Source organism: Rhea pennata, chromosome 14, assembly GCF_028389875.1.
Source record: "Rhea pennata isolate bPtePen1 chromosome 14, bPtePen1.pri, whole genome shotgun sequence".
Taxonomy (NCBI): Eukaryota; Metazoa; Chordata; class Aves; order Rheiformes; family Rheidae; genus Rhea; species Rhea pennata.
Window position 1 is genome coordinate 22,437,495 of NC_084676.1, and position 18,029 is coordinate 22,455,523.

Sequence of the window (18,029 nt, forward strand, 5' to 3'; positions counted from 1 at the left end):
ACCACTTTTGTTCACATGAATAAACCCAACCACTTTCAGATCACTTTTAATTGTATAGGACACAACTTGGAACCAGTTCAAATTTGCTTAGACATGTGAACTGTCACTTGTACATCGTTGTTACTAAAACTAAATTTCTTCAGGGTTGGTAATCCATTTCTAAGTTCATTTCCTGCATCCTTTCCCCCTTCTCGCAAGTCTTCTAACTCTTCAGAGATTGCAGTGTGAAAGGAACCCAGAGCCTCAAGTCATATTAAACTTAAGTTTTTGACCAGTGGTGGCAAGGATTGTCTGGTATACCTTTTCCTAGTATTGTTAGTTCAGGAAAGGCCTTGAGCATTTATTTTATGGCCATTCAAACCTTGAGTTGGAATGTACATACATGTTTAGCCTAAACATCTTAGAGAACTCCTTTTGCAAGTGAACAGCTTCTTTTCACTGCTTGCTTTTGTACTTGGAAGTTAACGATGATCCATAATCGTGCATAAAGAACAAAGGAAATAAATTATTGGCATTTTCTTATGAGCAAATTTTAGTACAGATATTGTTTCTAGGAGTAATTACATTGTGTTTAAAGATGGGGGGGAGGGAGCTTTATGCTTGCAGTACTTCCACATCCTGTCTTGTCTTAGGAGTGATGTATTAGACTAAGGTCTGAAACTGAAATTTGCTCTGACTCTGGTTATTTTTTTGATATACAAAAGTCGACCTGTGGATGATGAAAATTTGTAGCATCTTCAGTGTGATGGTAGTGAGGAGTTTCAGCTCTTAAAGTGTGGCCGCATACGTAAGAAACTTGGTTATAGTGGAGTAAGCATTTTATTCTTTGTATTCTCAGCCCGTGCTGGTATCTGGTGTCCATAAGAAGTTGAAGCCAGAGCTCTGGAAACCAGAAGCTTTCAGCTTGGAATTTGGAGATCAAGATGTAGATTTGGTGAACTGCAGGAACTGTGCCATAATTTCAGATGTGAAAGTGCGTGACTTCTGGGATGGCTTTGAGATAATATCTAGTAAGTAATACTTAATGGCTGACTAATTTGGTTGAGCAGTCTGTCTTATTACATTGATCACCACCTCCTTTTCCACCTTTTTGAGAGGTGGAGGGAAAAAAAAAAAAAGAAAAGTTCCTGATAGCTATCAGTCTTGTCCAAAGAAGCCATTGCTTCTTAAATGCAGGGCATCCTAGAAAACATTTTAGTAGTGAAGATTAAGGCTGGGTTGCCAAAGCATTTCAAAATAAAAAAGTTCTGGCTCTACTACAGCGTGTTGGTGAGTTATTTTCAGGTATCAAAAGATACATCTATATCATAGGAAACTACTTTTTTTGAATATTTCTCTATGAAAACAATCATCATCATCAGTTACCATTATTAAGACAGTATGGGATTTGACTACCCTTACTCTCCTTTCAACATCAGTCTTTGCCTTTAAATTAAAGGGAACTCTCAAAACTAAACCCACAAGATTGAGGCCTATGGAAACTAAGACTCAGTGGAATATGCCAACTAAATAAACTTGTTTATAAATTATTCGAACTCGCAGAAGATCTGCAATAAAAGCATTTTTTTCATATGACTTATGGCAATGCTGTATGTGTACCTCATGTGATAATACATTTCTGATACTTGAACTAACCAGTGATATTCCTGGGAATATAATTCCTGGGAAGAAAAATCCTGACTAGTCAGAGTGAAGATCTACATGATGAATGAACTTCAGAAAGGCAAGGAGTTCCTTTTTAGATTATACGCATCTAGATCAGAGCAGTCTAAGATATATAAATGTTCAAGAGCTGTAATGGTTCATTGCAATGCTGCTGATTTTAAAAGCGTATCTGTAAAATAGTTTTCTTGTATTTATTGCTATGTGTACATAGCAGGAATAGTGGACAAATGGGCAATTTAGTGGAATGGCTTTTTTAACGGCAAACAGGGTGATACATTTGTAGACTGAGAATATTCATTCTTCTAGTCATTTTCCAATCGAAGAGCTCCCAACTTTGTATTTTTGGAACAAAACAAGCTGAATCTTGTACTTTGTACTGTTAGATTTCATTCTATTCCTATTACTACTGAGAAATAAATGGCCTAGAAGTATATAATGATACTGACTGTACTGACAGTAATTGGGAAGCTTCACCAGCACTTCACTCTTGTGCTAGGGTCATTCATGAAAATAGTTAAATGCATGTGGATCAAGTTATCATCAAGAAATGTTATTTGTAGCTTCTCTCCAGCCAGATGCTTCCCTTTCAGCAAACTCCACTGTTGCCTGCCTTTTAGATAATGCCTTTACCACACTTTACAGTCTGTATCACTAACATTTCTTAAATAAAGCATGATCATTTTTGCTAGTTTTTTAAATGCATTTTAATTGGTGTTCTTCAGCCAGTCCCCACTTTAGAAGATCAGTATTCACTACTAGTCAGTGATTTCACATGTGAACTTGTGTGAAAATGGATCAGAAATAATATGGTGACTGACTTTTCTGCATTAGGTCAATTTTAGATTTCTCAAATATGTTGCTATTTTCAGGCTGTCATGTAGTTATTGAAGAGAAGCAGAACAGCCACTTAATTTGAAAGTGGTATCGTTATCTCTTAGTTATGCTATCTGAGCCTTTGTTTATTTTAGTTGATTTTAATCTTGTGCTGTTTGCTTTTAATATCTTAGAGTTTTGTCTGGACTTCTTACATTCTTAATTTTGATCGTTCTTAAATCTGCTTTTCTTTGGTGATTGATTTTTCTACTTTTCATCCTGTTTCATGTAATTTCTCAGATCGTTACGTTTTCCTTCATGTAGCTGTTCAGTCCATCCTTTCTGAATACCTTCCTAATAGCTGTTTTTCCTTGTTTGGATCAAAGGTCTGTGGTTTTAGAATCTTGAATATGAGAAGTTCTGAAAAATCTTCCTTTTAATTTAAATCAAATCATTTTTAATATTGTAACCCTGTGCTGTTTTCTGTAGCTTGTTGATATGTACTGCAAGAGTGACTCACGGGTCTTCAAGTTCTACTTTCTTAGATATGTTTTCTTGTTAGGTGCTGCCAGCAGCTCTACTAGCTTACACATTCTTAAGTACAACTAGTTGCCTTTTGTTCAGCTGATTATTCTTGGTGTGGTAGGAAGTGGTGAAGGGTGTTAAGTTTTGGGGAAAGGAGATGTGGAGGTGTCAGGCTGCAGTCCTTTCTGTTTTCCAACTGATGGCTTCATGTAGAGCTGTGAAGTATCTGGTAAAGGAGTGAATTTCATTTCTCTCTAAATGCTCTGAGTTTCCCAAGGTGCTGCATTTACTCACTTAGAGATATTTTCTTAGCCATTCTAACATTTGAGGCCAAAAAAGTAGTTGATATTGTGCTCAATACTGTCACATCATACATCTACTCAAGAAAACTTTTTCCTGTTGCATACAAAATGTCTTCTTTCTGTGCTGCCAGCTCTCTGCTAACAGTCAGGTCTCAGGTCAGACTCTTGAAGTGAATGAAGAACAGATGTTTGAATTTGGCACTCTGTTAATTTGCCTCCTGCAAGGAAGAATTTGAAAACCAGAAGCCTTCCCTCTGCATTTTTCAAAAGTGATTTTTTTAAATGAAGTTAATGTTTTAAAGCAAACTAATTGACGTGATTCATCTTAAGGTATCGTCAGCTGGTCTAAATGGTTCTGATCTTCGCTTGGCATCCCCCTCTAATCAAAATGGTGTATGTTATAATTCAGTCATCTTCAGGAATTCTCAAAAATCGTACCCTGTAAATTAGGAGGGATGTGTTCTGTTTGGTGCCTAGTGCCTGATGTTCATCTTCCTCAGTAACCCTCTATCCTTTAGCTTTTTGAGCGTGGTATATTGTGGGGTTTTTTTGCCTTATACTAGAGTTAGTTGGTATCAAAGCATTAGCTGATAGCATTTATTTTATAAAAGCACCGCTCCTCTTGAAATGAAACAGAAAACTCCTTTAGACTGAAAGTGGTAAGACAGAATGTTCTGGAAACTCTTGCTTTTAGAGTTGGATAAAAATTCTCCAAGATTCAGCAGCTATGCAGGATCTTCTGAACTTCTGCTGTAGGCAATGATACTACACTGTATCTAATTGTTATACTCTTATTTGGTCATGTATTAGAATGTTTGTGAGCCCAAAGAAAAAGAAAATGCAGTATCTATTTTTCTGTGTTATGGAGGAGAGGTATTGCTAAAAAGAATTTATGGCTTAAACAAAGTAATGGGCCGTGGTAAAAGACAGGACGTACATAATTTTAATCCGTTTCTTGCAGAACGGCTCAGGTCAGATGATGGTCAGCCAATGGTACTAAAGTTAAAGGATTGGCCTCCAGGGGAGGACTTTAGAGATATGATGCCTACAAGGTAAGTAAACCTTAGCAGCAGTGCCAACAGGACTCTAGGTGCATGGGCTATAATCAGCTTAGAAATACAGGCATATTGAAAAATGGAGCAAAAGAAAGTGTGATTTTGTTCTTTCTCTTCTCTAGATTTGAGGACTTGATGGAAAATCTTCCTCTTCCTGAGTATACCAAGAGGGATGGCAGACTGAATTTGGCTTCTAGGCTGCCAAGCTACTTTGTCCGTCCTGACTTGGGTCCTAAAATGTACAATGCCTATGGTACGTGAGAATAGTTCTACAGATGTTGATTTTTGTGACTCCGTATTATATTGCGAGCATATGCAAAGCTGTTGTGTTAATCAAAAGTGTGTGTACAGTACTTACCTAGGGCACATTTTCACTTTTCTGAGTTAGTCTTATAACTTATTCCTGTGCTAGTCCTTTCACTATTGTCAGATATGCCTCTTTTTTTTCTTTTTTTTTTTAAAAAAAAACTTTGTGGTTCCCAAGAAATGTTTGTGACAAGTTAAGTTTGCAAACAATTACTATTTAACATACACAAAAAGACTAATACTGAGGCAGGGTTGAAGGTGAAGGCAATATCTTCTTGAGACCAGCTGATGCAGTCAAGGAAAATGCACCATATTCTGGGCACTTAGACAGAAACATGAACATACACATCCAAGACTGCAATTTTCTTCATGCTTATCTGACAAACACATGTCACTGACAATATGCAAGACTGTCACCATGTTCAGCTGCCTGAATTAGATGGGTAGTTTTGTCCTCCGATACTGAAATTGTGTAATAGCATAGAAATAGAGAAAGCCTTTGCCTGAGCACACATGCTGCATGGGGCAGTGTGGCATTAAAATTTCAAATCCTCTTACAGCAGAGGATTGGGGATGTATAAACAATGAACGCATGTTTTACAATCTTTACATTTCCTGAATGCACTGTGTTTGATATGACTGACAAAAGTAGGGTTCAGAAACTTTTAATTTAAAACAATTGGTTGTTTAAGTTTCAAGATACTTTTAAATATCCAATGATTTGGAAATGTGTACTTAGCAACTTCAGAGTAAGATAAACTAATGTTTAAAGTAGTCACTCTTCAGATATATTGAAAAATATCACCAGATACTGATGGGGGAAAAACAATAGCAGACCTGTCACAGAACAGGTACGTAGAAGGAAGATTAACATAGTGCAACTTCTATAGTTCTCTTTAAACACTTAAGGTACAGGGGTGCAGGATTTTTTTCAGGTATCAGCTACTTAATATACCTACAGTAACAACTCACCTGAGCACATGAAAGACTTTCCTTGTTTCATCTCTCTCTCTCTCTCTCTCTCTCTCCTTTTTTTTTTTTTTTTTTCTAAAAAAGAAAAGGTCTTTTAGCTCAGGAACTAGATGTAGATTTTAGGCTTAAAAAGCTGTAAACCAACTTCTTGCAGTTCTGAGAAATAGTATTAATGGGATTATTTTGTTTTTTATCTTTATTTTTTATCTTAGCAGTTTGACATCACAAATAAAGGAATTCTTAAAAAAAATTGTGAAAAATATGTAAATTTGAACCTTTTTTGATATCTAAAGGTGTTGTCCAATGTTGTATATTACTTCACGTACAAGTTCAATGAAGAAGGCTCCACACCAAAAGAGCTTATCTAGTCAAGCAATATACAGATTAGAGTGCAGCAAGAAGCAAAGTAGTAGGTGAAGGCTAATTTGTCTTTGCATTCTACTAGTTCCTAGCAATGAAAGGAATGGATTCATTTTGTTAGACTTATCTTAAATGTCAGAACTTTCTTCTCTTTGATGTCTGGAGTTTGTGAGGAGAGTGGTGATGTTATTTTTTAGCAGTAGAATTTAACCCTCTAGTATTTGGTCCTCCTTAAATACCTAGGTCTTGGTTCAAAGGGAGAGAAAGTATTGCACTTTTTAGTTTCAAGGAAAAAGTTTGGATTTGTCTTCAAAAATAGTGTTATCTTTTTACCCTTAACTTAATTACAAACAAAATAAAGGGTGGAACTAGAAATAGAGACAATTCTGTATGGTGAAGGAGAGTTAACTTTTCTAAACTGGCAGTCTCTTTCCCAAGTTTGAATTAAGGAAGAAGGAAGTGTATTTCAATTGTAAATATATGGGTTTGTTCTGTGAATATGTGGTGGAAAATAATTCTCACCTTGTATAGTAAAGACTTTCATGTGTTCAACATTTTAAAGCATTAACATAGGAAAACTGTAATTGAAGCCTGGTTCTTTAAGTGATAGTTGCCTAAATAAAAGGATATGTTTATAGAAGCAGACTGTGAGGAGAGCCTATTCTCTTCAATAGGCTTTGTGCATATAGAACCCAAAAATATCAAGCAATCTTTATATAGATGTCTAAACTGTATAGTTACCATAAGAACTGCCATTGAGGATAGATTCATATATTCCAGGATACTGTGTGGCAAATGCTTAGTGCCTCATCTTTCATTACATTCTGCTGCATCTAGCAAAGCACAGTTTTGAAGCTGGAGTTGTAAAGACCCTCACCTGAAGTCACAAATGAATCTAACCTCTGTGAATTTGTCTAATCTGTTTTTGATCCTATATGATATTTTTATCTTCACTTGTATTTCAGCTGTGCTAGCTAAATGTCATGCAAACTTCTGAATGTTACAAACTGAAGCTGGCTCTATGTTTAATTAGCTACTGTTTGTGTTCTGTTATGCTACTGTGATACTGTGAGTTGAGACAAAGTTGTAAAGTACAAATTCAGATTTTGTTTTTAAAATACCTGCTTTCTTATGATTGAACTATACTTACTACTTCTATTTTTGTAGAAAATGTTAGTCTTCAGTAAACTGTTTTACATTTGCCACATGCAGTGAATCTTGAACTACTGCAGCTATTCTGACATTGGTTTCTACTTTCGTCCCTACATAAAAGTAGCATTGTAGGAAAAAAAAACTTTTTTCCAGAGAGGGAGCTTAAATAGGGTTGTCTTACAGTTTTTATTTTTTAATAGGCTTGATCACTGCAGAAGACAGACGAGTTGGTACAACCAACCTGCACTTGGATGTGTCTGATGCTGTTAATGTCATGGTGTATGTTGGCATTCCCATTGGGGAAGGGACCCACGATGATGGTAATGTTTGAGAAAAGCTGTTTTCTTTGAAAATTTATGATATGTGTTAGGAAGAAGAATCTATCTGAGGTCTTTTATTGTTCAAGTGTGTCGTAACTGTGAAAGATAACAAACTGCCTTGAATATTTGGGTTACATCTGTGGTGCATATTTAAAAGGGTAGTAATGTTTCATTGGTTCCCAACTGTGAAAAGCAGTGGCGTTTCGCTGTAAATTAGAAAAATCTTCAAGAAAGTACAGAAAGCAGTGATGTCTGTACTCATCCCTCTCCTTATAGCTGAACGATTAGTTCAATTTGAATTCGCAACCGACTTCTGTGAGTTTATTTTGATTAGCTGTTGATTGACATAGTTCCTGAGTTTTGTTAAGATGAAGCTTGATACACTTAGGAAGAGTATTGTATGATAGAGCAGCTGCAATAGAAGTATAACTGGGTTTAGTGGATCTAAAGGGTCCTTCCTGTTCTGTACGTCAAAAATCAGAAGCTGTATAATCATATTGTTTTCATGTGGCTCCTCCTTTCAGAGGTTCTGAAAACAATTGATGAGGGAGATGCTGATGATGTAACAAAGCAGCGAATCCATGAAGGAAAAGAAAAACCTGGAGCATTGTGGCACATCTATGCTGCCAAGGATGCTGAAAAGATACGGGAACTTCTCCGAAAGGTATGTTTGTGACAAAGGAAGTTTGGACCTAGCAGATTCCTTGACAAGCTTACTTGTAGCAGCTAAGTGATACAAATTGCTGTGGTCATCAAGTGTGTAGGTATGCTATGTCATGCTAATGCAGATGTTATTAATTAAGACCTGAATCATCATAATGAAAGTAGTGCCACACTTTGAAGTAGTTTAAGGTTATGCTTTTTATGTGGTTTGGTACAGAGTGTTTTGTGGGCCAGCAGTATCAGGGTGCGGTATCATGGGTTTTTTTTTCCTCCATATCTTGGCATTAGGTTGGAGAAGAACAAGGCCAAGAAAATCCTCCAGATCATGACCCCATTCATGACCAAAGTTGGTACCTGGACCAGACCTTACGTAAGCGACTCTATGATGAGTATGGTGTGCAAGGTTGGGCAATAGTGCAGTTCCTAGGAGATGCTGTGTTCATTCCTGCAGGTGCTCCCCATCAGGTAAGTGTGCCACTTACAGACCGTATTGACAAATAGAATTAAACTTGGAGCACAATAGAACTGTGACCCCCAAATAACTGCTGGCTTGTTGCTGACCTTGATGCCTTTTTCTATATAGCCAGTTCTTGCAGGAACTATTTGAATTGGCTTTTAATCCTTATCTTAGTGAAAATGATACAAAAATCTGAATAATATGTAATGTGATAGAATTAAGAAAAAGAATATTTAGGGTGAAAGTGATAAAACATTCCTGATAGTGAAACTTCAGGTTAGGGAAGAGAATTCCAGAAAACAGAACAAGAGGCAGTGGGCACAAACTGAAACACAGAAGTTCCGTCTGAATGTAATGAGAACTTCTTTACTGTGAGGGTGACTGAGCTCTGGAACAGGTTGCCCAGAAAGGTTGTAGAGTCTCCTACTTAGAGATAATTCAAAAGCCGTCTGGACGCAATCCTTTGTAACGTACCCTAGGTGACCCTGCTTGAGCAGAGAGATTGGACTAGATGATCTCCAGAGGTCACTTCAACCTCGACCATTCTGTGATCGGGCACGCAATTCTGTGTGAAATTGAATAGGCTTCCATTCTTACTTCTGATAAGTAAGTGTGGAAGAACCTTAACATACATGTGTGGTTTTTATATATATGTACACGCACACACACACATGTACATTCACTCAGTCTTGATATATCTGCCATTTGGTACGGGCTTTCTTTTTCAGGTCCATAATTTGTACAGCTGCATCAAAGTGGCAGAAGATTTTGTATCTCCAGAGCATGTGAAGCACTGCTTCCGTCTGACCCAGGAGTTCAGGCACCTGTCTAATACTCATACAAACCATGAGGATAAACTGCAGGTAACCATTTTGAGGGTACTCACTAAATATATCCTATGTTTTGCCAGGTTTGTTCGTGTAAGAAACAAATGGCTTATGAGTTGCAAGAAAAATATTCCATGCAACTTTGGAGGTTTATCTCCTTTGATAATACTTTAAAAATAATTAATGCGTTTACATCTGCAATATTATGTAAACGAAAATCAGTATTAACCTTCTGTTTTTTTCAGAGAAATTTCCCACTGTTGGATTAGCACAGGTATCAGTATTAATTAGTTTATAAATGACCAAATCCTGAATGACAGTGAAGCATAGCGGACTAAAAAAAATCCATATTAAGAAGAAAAAGAAATGCTTTGTTTTGAAGAGAAGTGTGTATTTTGCTTGTTTCTTCATTAGTTGTCTAAAGGAGAATTGCTCTGGGAGTGAAGGCTTGCTTATTTAAATTTTAGTTAATCTCAAATAACAAAAAAAATGTGTTTTGGTTTGAAGAAATACAATTATTCAAACAAATACTTACGTACAAAACTGTGCACTGAACAGTAGTAGTGCATTGTATACAGGACAGTAAGTTTTACAGTCTTCTCTCTGTAGAAGATCTTGATTTGAGCTATGTATGCTTCTAAAGAGTTCTAATACATGTTTAGCGTGCTAACTTCCCTGTCAGCATTTTTTGTGTATTAGTAACATGCGTGTAAACATGCATGTAAAATGGGAGATGGACATCTGCAAAGATGGCTGTTCTTGCAAAAGTGAGTGTTTACTATACAACCATTCTCTAGCATATCACTCAAGAATGTCAGAACTTGCCCTATTCTTTCAAAGAATTTGGTGAAAATTTGCTATAAACAAAATTCTGTATGGATTTGCACAAATTAGTCTTTAGACTCCATACAAAGACAACAAGATAATTTGTTGCATTCTTTCAATTTAACAGTTAAACTGTATTATTTTCTTGCTCCTATTGGGCCTGATTCATATGAATCTAAGTGACTCATCACACTCTTTCAAAGTAAATTATATGAATAACGTAATAGCATACTTTCTTCTAGGGTCTCATGGGAAGAGAGGCTTTACTCTAAAATAATATGAGTAAATGAGCTGCTGATTGGCCAGAAGATGAGTTAATAAAGCAGTGCAGTTTTCTAAAATATTTGTTTAGTCTGTGATGGTTTAAATTTGTGCTGTTGATATCCTGAAGCAGCAGTAGTGCTAACTTCTGAATTTTTAGTGCAACTCAGTGTTGTACATCTTTTGTGTATACTTTCCAATTATTACAAATTCAACTGCCCAAGTGGATTGCATAGGTACACAAGACTCTCCTTATTAGGCTGGAGATGCTGATTTTTTTTTCCTCTCCTGTTCCAGGTGAAGAATATTATCTATCATGCAGTGAAAGATGCTGTTGGCACACTGAAAGCTCATGAATCCAAGCTAGCTAGATCGTAGGAGTTGCTAATTCCAAATTCCCTGTGAAGTAAGCCTTTTGCTCACAGTATATACGGGGACTGCACATGACTGCCTCTACAGGAGCAGAGGATTCTCACTAAGAGCTGGTGTGGTCAGTATTACACACACTCTTCAGCCACTGTTTTCTACGCTGCCTCAACACTGAAGGTCTAATGGAAGGTTGCACTATTAAATGCAGAATTCCAGATTCTAATGAAAGGTGCCATGTCCCTTTCCTGTGGCCTTTTGCAAATTGGAATAATAGGGAGACCATATGGTGTTCCTGCATATTATGATTAGAAATGGTATAAAGAGTGTGGATGGGTGGGTTTTTTTGTTTTTTTGTTTTTTTTTTTCTCCTCATGCCTAGTTAGTCTCCACAGTTAGAAGGAATGTGCTGGAGGTGGGTTGTCCTACTGCAGACTTAGTTGATAGCTGCTGAAGGAGTGTGACCAGCAGTAGCCAAATTGCAGAAATTTAAATAATCTTCCCATGTGAAATAACAGGCCAAGGAAAAGGATAAAGGTATTCTCTGCACTCCCCTTCTTGTAGCCATTTCTCTATACACTGTAGAGTTACAGAAATAAAGGGAGAACCCACTTTTTTTCACAGGAGACTCCAGAAATAGGAGAATTGTGTATTTAGTGAAAAACTAGGTTTGTAGTGAAACAGTTAATATTTCATGAAAGTAGATATTTTTAGTATTTTTGAAATACCACAACTGTTCCTGGATTTCCAAGGAAAGGCGCATTATGTTTAGTCTTCCTTTCAGTAAAAATCAAGATGATTTTTAGAAAGCAGTCCAAAATAGCACAAAAACAGCCAAAGGAGAGTGAAAAGAAATTGACACCCCACCTCCCTTGCCCATATTCCTCACCCATCTTTTCTAGCCTACCCTTCCCTGTCCTCCTGTTTCCTCAAAATGAGAAGGAAGGAGGAGTATGAACTCTGTTCTCATGTGGAGATGTTGTGCATCTCTCCCTGCACTGGTAACCACAGGCAATAGTTCACCCAATGCCAGTGCTAGTTCAAGACATCTATCCTTTCCAAAAGTGAAGGAAAAGTTAACTTTCAGTATCAACTTTGTCCAGAACTATTTTAAGTAAAATGATCCTGCTTGATAGAACTGTATTCAGAATTTACTAATGTCAGCATTGATGCAATGGATTTAATTGTCCGGGTACATGGGGAAATGTATCTACCTTATATCCAGCTGTACTGTAGTGCCACCTGCAGGCCTGTTAATATGTTCACGGTTATTTCATTTTTTTTAAATAAAAGTCATTTACTGTAACAGTCTGTGTAGTTTCTTTCAGACCTGGACTCTGACCTTTCTGCCTTGAGGCAATCTCAGCTTCTGTCTCTGGGTAGTACAGGCAACCTGATAACTTTTTGCCATGTCTGACTAGAAGGCTTGGATTTTATTTATTTTTTTTTTTTTTTAAGCCTGGAGTTCCAAGTATATACTGGGGCCATACTAAGTCACCTACACATTCTTGATTCTCAGAGATTCTTTGAATAGAGGATCCATCCTGTCATGAAGCATATATCTTATGATGTGCTCTCTTCTATTACTGTCTAACAGGCTGGGGGTCAGTGCTGCTGTCTCCACTGGAGATACAGATGAGGTGGCAAAGATACCCAAGCTTTTGGCTTTGGAGGTTGTGATTTGTGATGGCAGCAACAGTTCTGTTCACTGACTTGTTGGCTGGCAGTCTCTCAGGTAGATTGCTGGGTGCAAGTAGATCAAGCCTTGGCTTTTGCAGCTCTCCTGTGAATGTGAGCAATTCAGTCCGCTGCAGATAAAATAACGTTCTATCTGAACATAAAGAAAAGCTTCTTACTGTAAGGGAACTGAACACTGGAACAGGTTGTCCAGAGGAGATTGTAGAGTCTCCATACTTTAAGATAGTCGAGAGTGCTCTGGACATGATCCTGGGCAATGTGTTCTAGGTGACTCTGCTTGAGCAGAGGGTTGAATTACATGACCTCCAGAGGTCACTTCCAAACTCAACCATTCTGTGATTCTGTGAAAAGGATTACCATAGCCCATGAACGCCAGCATATTTCTGTTGAGCAGTTTCTTGTGCATTCCTGATGGACTCTAATGCATACAAACCATTCTGAGTGGTTAATTAAACTTCAGATATTTTCTTGGTTTTGTTGTGTATCAGCAATTACTAGAGTTGGACAAAGAGTATAAGGACAAAAACTGGACATGGGGACAAAGACTTGGCTACATGTAATGAAATAGCTTGGGTCATTCCAAATGTGATTTGCACGAAGGTTCTGCATCTCACGTGATGCTTTCTGTTTGGATTGGGACTACCAAACACTCTCTCTCTCTTGTATTTTCTCTGTTACTAACCTTGCAGTACAATCAACCTGAAACAATATTCAGCCAAAACCAAGGAACAATTAGCACAAAAATTGTGTGTTAAAACTAAGAAATATGTAGCAATCCAGATTTTTAGACCAGATGAGGACAGGAAAAATTAGTAAATTCATCTGGCAAATCAGTTCCAGTAACATAGCATCTCCCTTACGTGGATGGATATGGAGATTGCCATTTCATTTGGTAAGTCATTCCAAGTAAGTCATTAACACTTTCAGTATTAGGCACAAATTTACATTTATCTAGATTGAGAATCCACTCACCAATTCTTGCTTGTTTTCCACCAGAATAAGGTTTTCAGTTAATTAAATGTTGTAATTGTCACCTCTCAGTCTGTTCAACTAATCTAAAATGCAACTGCTAATATATAGCAGTTTCAGAATTTGATAAATTGTCATGTATATCTGCAGATTTCCTGCACGTGTGTGGACTAGAACACTGGAGCATTAGAACAGGTTGCCCGGAGAGGTTATAGAATCTTCTTCTCTGGAGATATTCAGAACCTGCCTAGATGCAATCCTGTCTAACATGCTTTAGGGAGAAATAACCCTAGACAACAGTACAGGCTGGGAGCTGACCTGGGAGTGCTGGTGGATGACAAATTGACCATGAGCCAGCAGTGTGCCCTTGTGGCCAGAAAGGCCAATGCATTAGGGTGCTTTGGGGTGCATTAGGCAGATTGTTGCCAGCGGGTCAAGTGAGGTGATCCTGCCCCTCTACTCAGCCCTGGGGAGGCCTCATCTCGAGTACTGTGTCCAGTTCTGGGCTCCCCAGTCCAAGAGAGACATGGAGCTACTGGAGAGAGTGCAGCGTAGGGCTACAAAGATGATCAGAGGGCTGGAGCATCTGCCCCATGAGGAACGGCTGCGAGAGCTGGGCCTGTTCAGCCTGGAGAAGAGAAGACTGAGGGGGGATGTTATCAGTGTGTATACCTGAAGGGAGGGTGTCAAGGGAAAGGGGCGAAAGGGCAAGAGGTAATGGGCACAAATGAACCACAGGAAATTCCGCCTGAGCGTGAGGGGGAATTTCTTCACTGTGAAAATGATGGAGCACTGGACCAGGTTGCCCAGAGAGATTGTGGAGTCTCCTTCTCTGGAGATACTCAAGGCCTGCCTGGATGCAACCCTGTCTAACATGCTCTAGGTGACCCTGCTGAGCAGGGAGGTTGGACTAGATGATCTCCAGGGGTCCTTTCCAACCTTACAAATCCTGTGATTCTGTGAGACACACACATATACATGCATCCATGCAGGGATCTTTCTTTCAAGCATGCTTATTTTCTATTCTACGGTAGTCTTAAATGGTCAGGGATATCTTATGATACTTGTAAGTAGACTAGGAAGATTACTGAAACTGTATAACCTTGATGCCAGAATTAATTAAACTTACAGCCTCAATTACGTTCTTTGTCAGAGTTATGTGATTTAATTGTTTGTGTGAAAAGTATGTACCATCATTCTCTTAAATTTTGATGCTCAGTAATTTAACTGAGCTCCAGAATTTTTTTCCTGGAAGTGATTGTTCCTTGTTTACCCCTTTGACCATTTTCTTAGCTTCATGGTTCTCTCATGTGCTATTTCTCTCCACCTAAGCATCCATCTTCCAAGGTGGCAAACCATCTTGTACTGTATTGTCTTGCATTGCATAGAACATGTTTAGTACCTCTGATCATTCTTGTTGACCTTCTCATGCCTCTTATTAGCTCAGCTACCCCCTTTTTGATGAAGATTCAAATTACATGCAGGGTTTTAGAGCTGGTTGACCATGCATTTCTGCAGTGACATATTCACTATTCATCTCTGAAACACTCCTACTGCTACATTTCTTACTAATAGAGGCACTGAAATTTGCAATAGTGATGACTGCTATCTTTCCTGAGCAGTGACAGCTGATTTGGAGCCTATCGTATATTCATATCGTATGTGTAGTTAGGGTGGTCTCAAGGGCATGTGTTAGGGCTGGCTCTCAACAGGACTTTTTGGAGAGGGTCAGTCTAAACACTTGCCTTCTCGTTATGGACCATAAATTGCATCATAAATCATTGTTATATAGAGTTTATTGCAAAACTAGCTAACTCAAGTGATGATAATACTGTTTTAGGGTGTAAAACTAGTAGTTTTTGTCACAGTATTTTCTAGATACAATCTTTTAAGGGGCAGCTGATATGTAACCTGGAATGTATGCTAATTAAAGGTTTATGTATTAGAAATGAGAAATTTCTGAGCAGAGAAACTTCAGTTGTAAGCCTTAAAAATCCACTTCTTTTTCAACTGAACAAATTCTCATATTTAATACTAATTAGAAATGAAACAGTCTGCAAAGGCTAATCTTACAACACTTAACCCTTTCTATATTCATTGACTGATTTGGTTCCTTTAAAGTTTATATTAAATATGGGGGGAGGGGGAAGTATTTCCTCAGTACATCAAAGGTCATCATGCAGTTGTTCCTCCCAAAAGGCAGGCTCAAAATCTTTTGGTAACCTGAAGCTGAAAAACAGGAATTAGAGAACTTGGATGTGGAACAGTAACTTGAATTTGCCTGCAATACAGATAAGATGAAAGAAGATATCAGGCATAGATAGTCTTTAAAATGTATTCCTCCTATGCACATAACTTTCTCCTTCCTCACTTCTAATAGCCCTTTGATACCTCTTAACTATAGGTATCAACTGAGCTGCGTAACATGCTGATCTACTTATTCACACATCAAGCACATCTTGTAAGTACTGCTTTGGTAGAAAATTGGAGTGAAACTACACAGCATCTGAGCAGTGGAACATATAGCATGAAAGCACCTGTGGACAACGCCTCTTACCAGTAACCAGCACCTGCAAGTAACCTTATTTTCTGATTATCAGCTTGAGTATTTTCCCTAGCTAATCCTGTATCTGGGATGCACAGACAGACATGCTTGAGGCCAATCTCTCCTAGTGCATCTCAGCCTGAAATCTTTCTGCAGCTTCCTCCTCTCCCAATTGTCTATATTGTCTCTAGATCCTTCTTCTAACCTTGGAATACTAGCTGGCCACTCCCACCAGGCATTTTAAAAGTAACCAGATAGTACTCATCTTACTATTGCTCTCTTTTCTCCCTCCTCCCCCTGCCTTACAAGAGCTTTTTATTTTATCTCTCTACCTTCAAGTAGGTTAATATAAAAATGGTACAGTGTGTTTCAAGACCTGAATATAACGAAGTACATCTGTTTCCCCTGGAAAGGTCACCTCTAACAGAACAGTTCTCCATCACAAAGTGAAATGGGTATAAAAAAAGGGGGGGGGGGGAGAAGGTCTTGTCCAGTTCAAGGACCTTACCTTCCACCATATCAGTTTATACACGTTCTTCCACTTCACCTTTCTTCTGAAGGCCCTTACTTACCGCGCTAAGCTTTTCCAGTCACTTTTGTTTTCTTGAGTCCTGACTGAACTGCTGTTTCTCCATTAAACAGCAGCTTGACCTTCACTGTGGCAGGATCTCCAACTGTGACTAGGCATTGCTCTCAGTCTGGCCTTGCTCCAATTGCTCTTAAGGAACAGTTAGCTTAATTTCCACGGCTCATTAGCACCTATCCCAACCACCTGTAGAACACACAAGCAAGCATGTGAAGAGCTACTCCAGCAGCAGCAAATTTACTAGGAAAAGAAATGGCTTTTCCATTAAACAATTAACAAATTAATTTCCTATCCTGGACAGGCTTAAAATCTTAATTACATGCCACTTTATAATATTGCTAATAAATTAATGACAACAATAACAAAATACGAGTAATAATAAAGCATTCTAATTTAATCTGACCTGCAGCTGGCTCTTGTTCTGTCTTTTACCAGCCCATCAGTACTAGGAGTTTCTCCTTGTGAGAACATAGGTTAATGAATTAATTTCTCGGTCATCTTTATGATATGGAAAGAAATTGAGCTCTTTATCATTACTTTTAAATTACTAGCTTACAATATCTTTCCTGTACCCATTCTGAAGTTCAGCCATGCCGCTAACAATGAGCTCCTGCTTATGATATTTGCAAAGCCCCTCTGCTTTGCTAAGGTTAATGGTTGTAGACTGGTTCTCTTATCACTGTGTATTTGTAATGCACCATAAATGTTCATATTGCTCCTCAGACAGCTCATTATACAGCTTAAAAATACTGAAGTGTCACTTACTGTGCAGTAGCTGTTTAGCGTTCCCACCCTCTTCACCACCCAGCGGTGGCAGGTTCCATGCATTCGGCCTGTGCCATGCAGCAGGACCCAGGCGTGGACACAAGCATCTGTGCTGCAGCCATACTGGTGCTCCTAGGAAGCTGGGGGCTTGATAATCAGAACCACAGTGGTGAGGGTTGTGCGTGTTCATAAAACTGGCATGTGTTGGGCAGACTCTTCCTAGTTGTAGGTCATTTATGCACTCGGTGGTAAAAAATGTGCAGTTCCTCATGCAATCATTTTGTGACTATTCCTACCCAGAAGCAGAGTACCATAAAAATGTTCTTTGTTACTGTTTGTGGAGACAGCTGGGTTTTCCACCTGTGGAAATGGAAATTTATGGGAACTTGCTGATGTTCTGTATTTTTCATCGTAGCTCATTATACTAAAGCTCATGCATCCGTGAGAAAATTCCTCCCTAGCAGCGCATTGTTTCGCTCTGCCCTGCTTCCATCCCTTTGCTTTTCAGAAGGGGGATCTGGCAAGCAACAAGGTTTTACCATAGTGCTGCCTCAGTTTTCTTTCTTGGCTCTCTCTAAGGAACCATAACAGCGGTGC

The 18,029-nt window shown here is 38.4% G+C and overlaps 1 protein-coding gene across 2 annotated transcripts in view; it reads left to right on the top strand.

The window, feature by feature from the left end:
- Positions 1 to 12,175, top strand: part of KDM3B (lysine demethylase 3B) — a 55,268-nt gene extending 43,093 nt beyond the window's left edge. For both annotated transcript variants that reach the window (XM_062587432.1, XM_062587433.1), the window contains exons 17-24: positions 839 to 1,010; positions 4,267 to 4,357; positions 4,483 to 4,613; positions 7,351 to 7,470; positions 7,995 to 8,134; positions 8,422 to 8,598; positions 9,319 to 9,453; positions 10,801 to 12,175. In XM_062587432.1, the coding sequence (XP_062443416.1) occupies positions 839 to 1,010; positions 4,267 to 4,357; positions 4,483 to 4,613; positions 7,351 to 7,470; positions 7,995 to 8,134; positions 8,422 to 8,598; positions 9,319 to 9,453; positions 10,801 to 10,881 (1,047 nt within the window). In that variant the 3' untranslated portion in view covers positions 10,882 to 12,175. The remainder of the gene's footprint in view (positions 1 to 838; positions 1,011 to 4,266; positions 4,358 to 4,482; positions 4,614 to 7,350; positions 7,471 to 7,994; positions 8,135 to 8,421; positions 8,599 to 9,318; positions 9,454 to 10,800) is intronic.
- Positions 12,176 to 18,029: the final 5,854 nt, after the last annotated feature.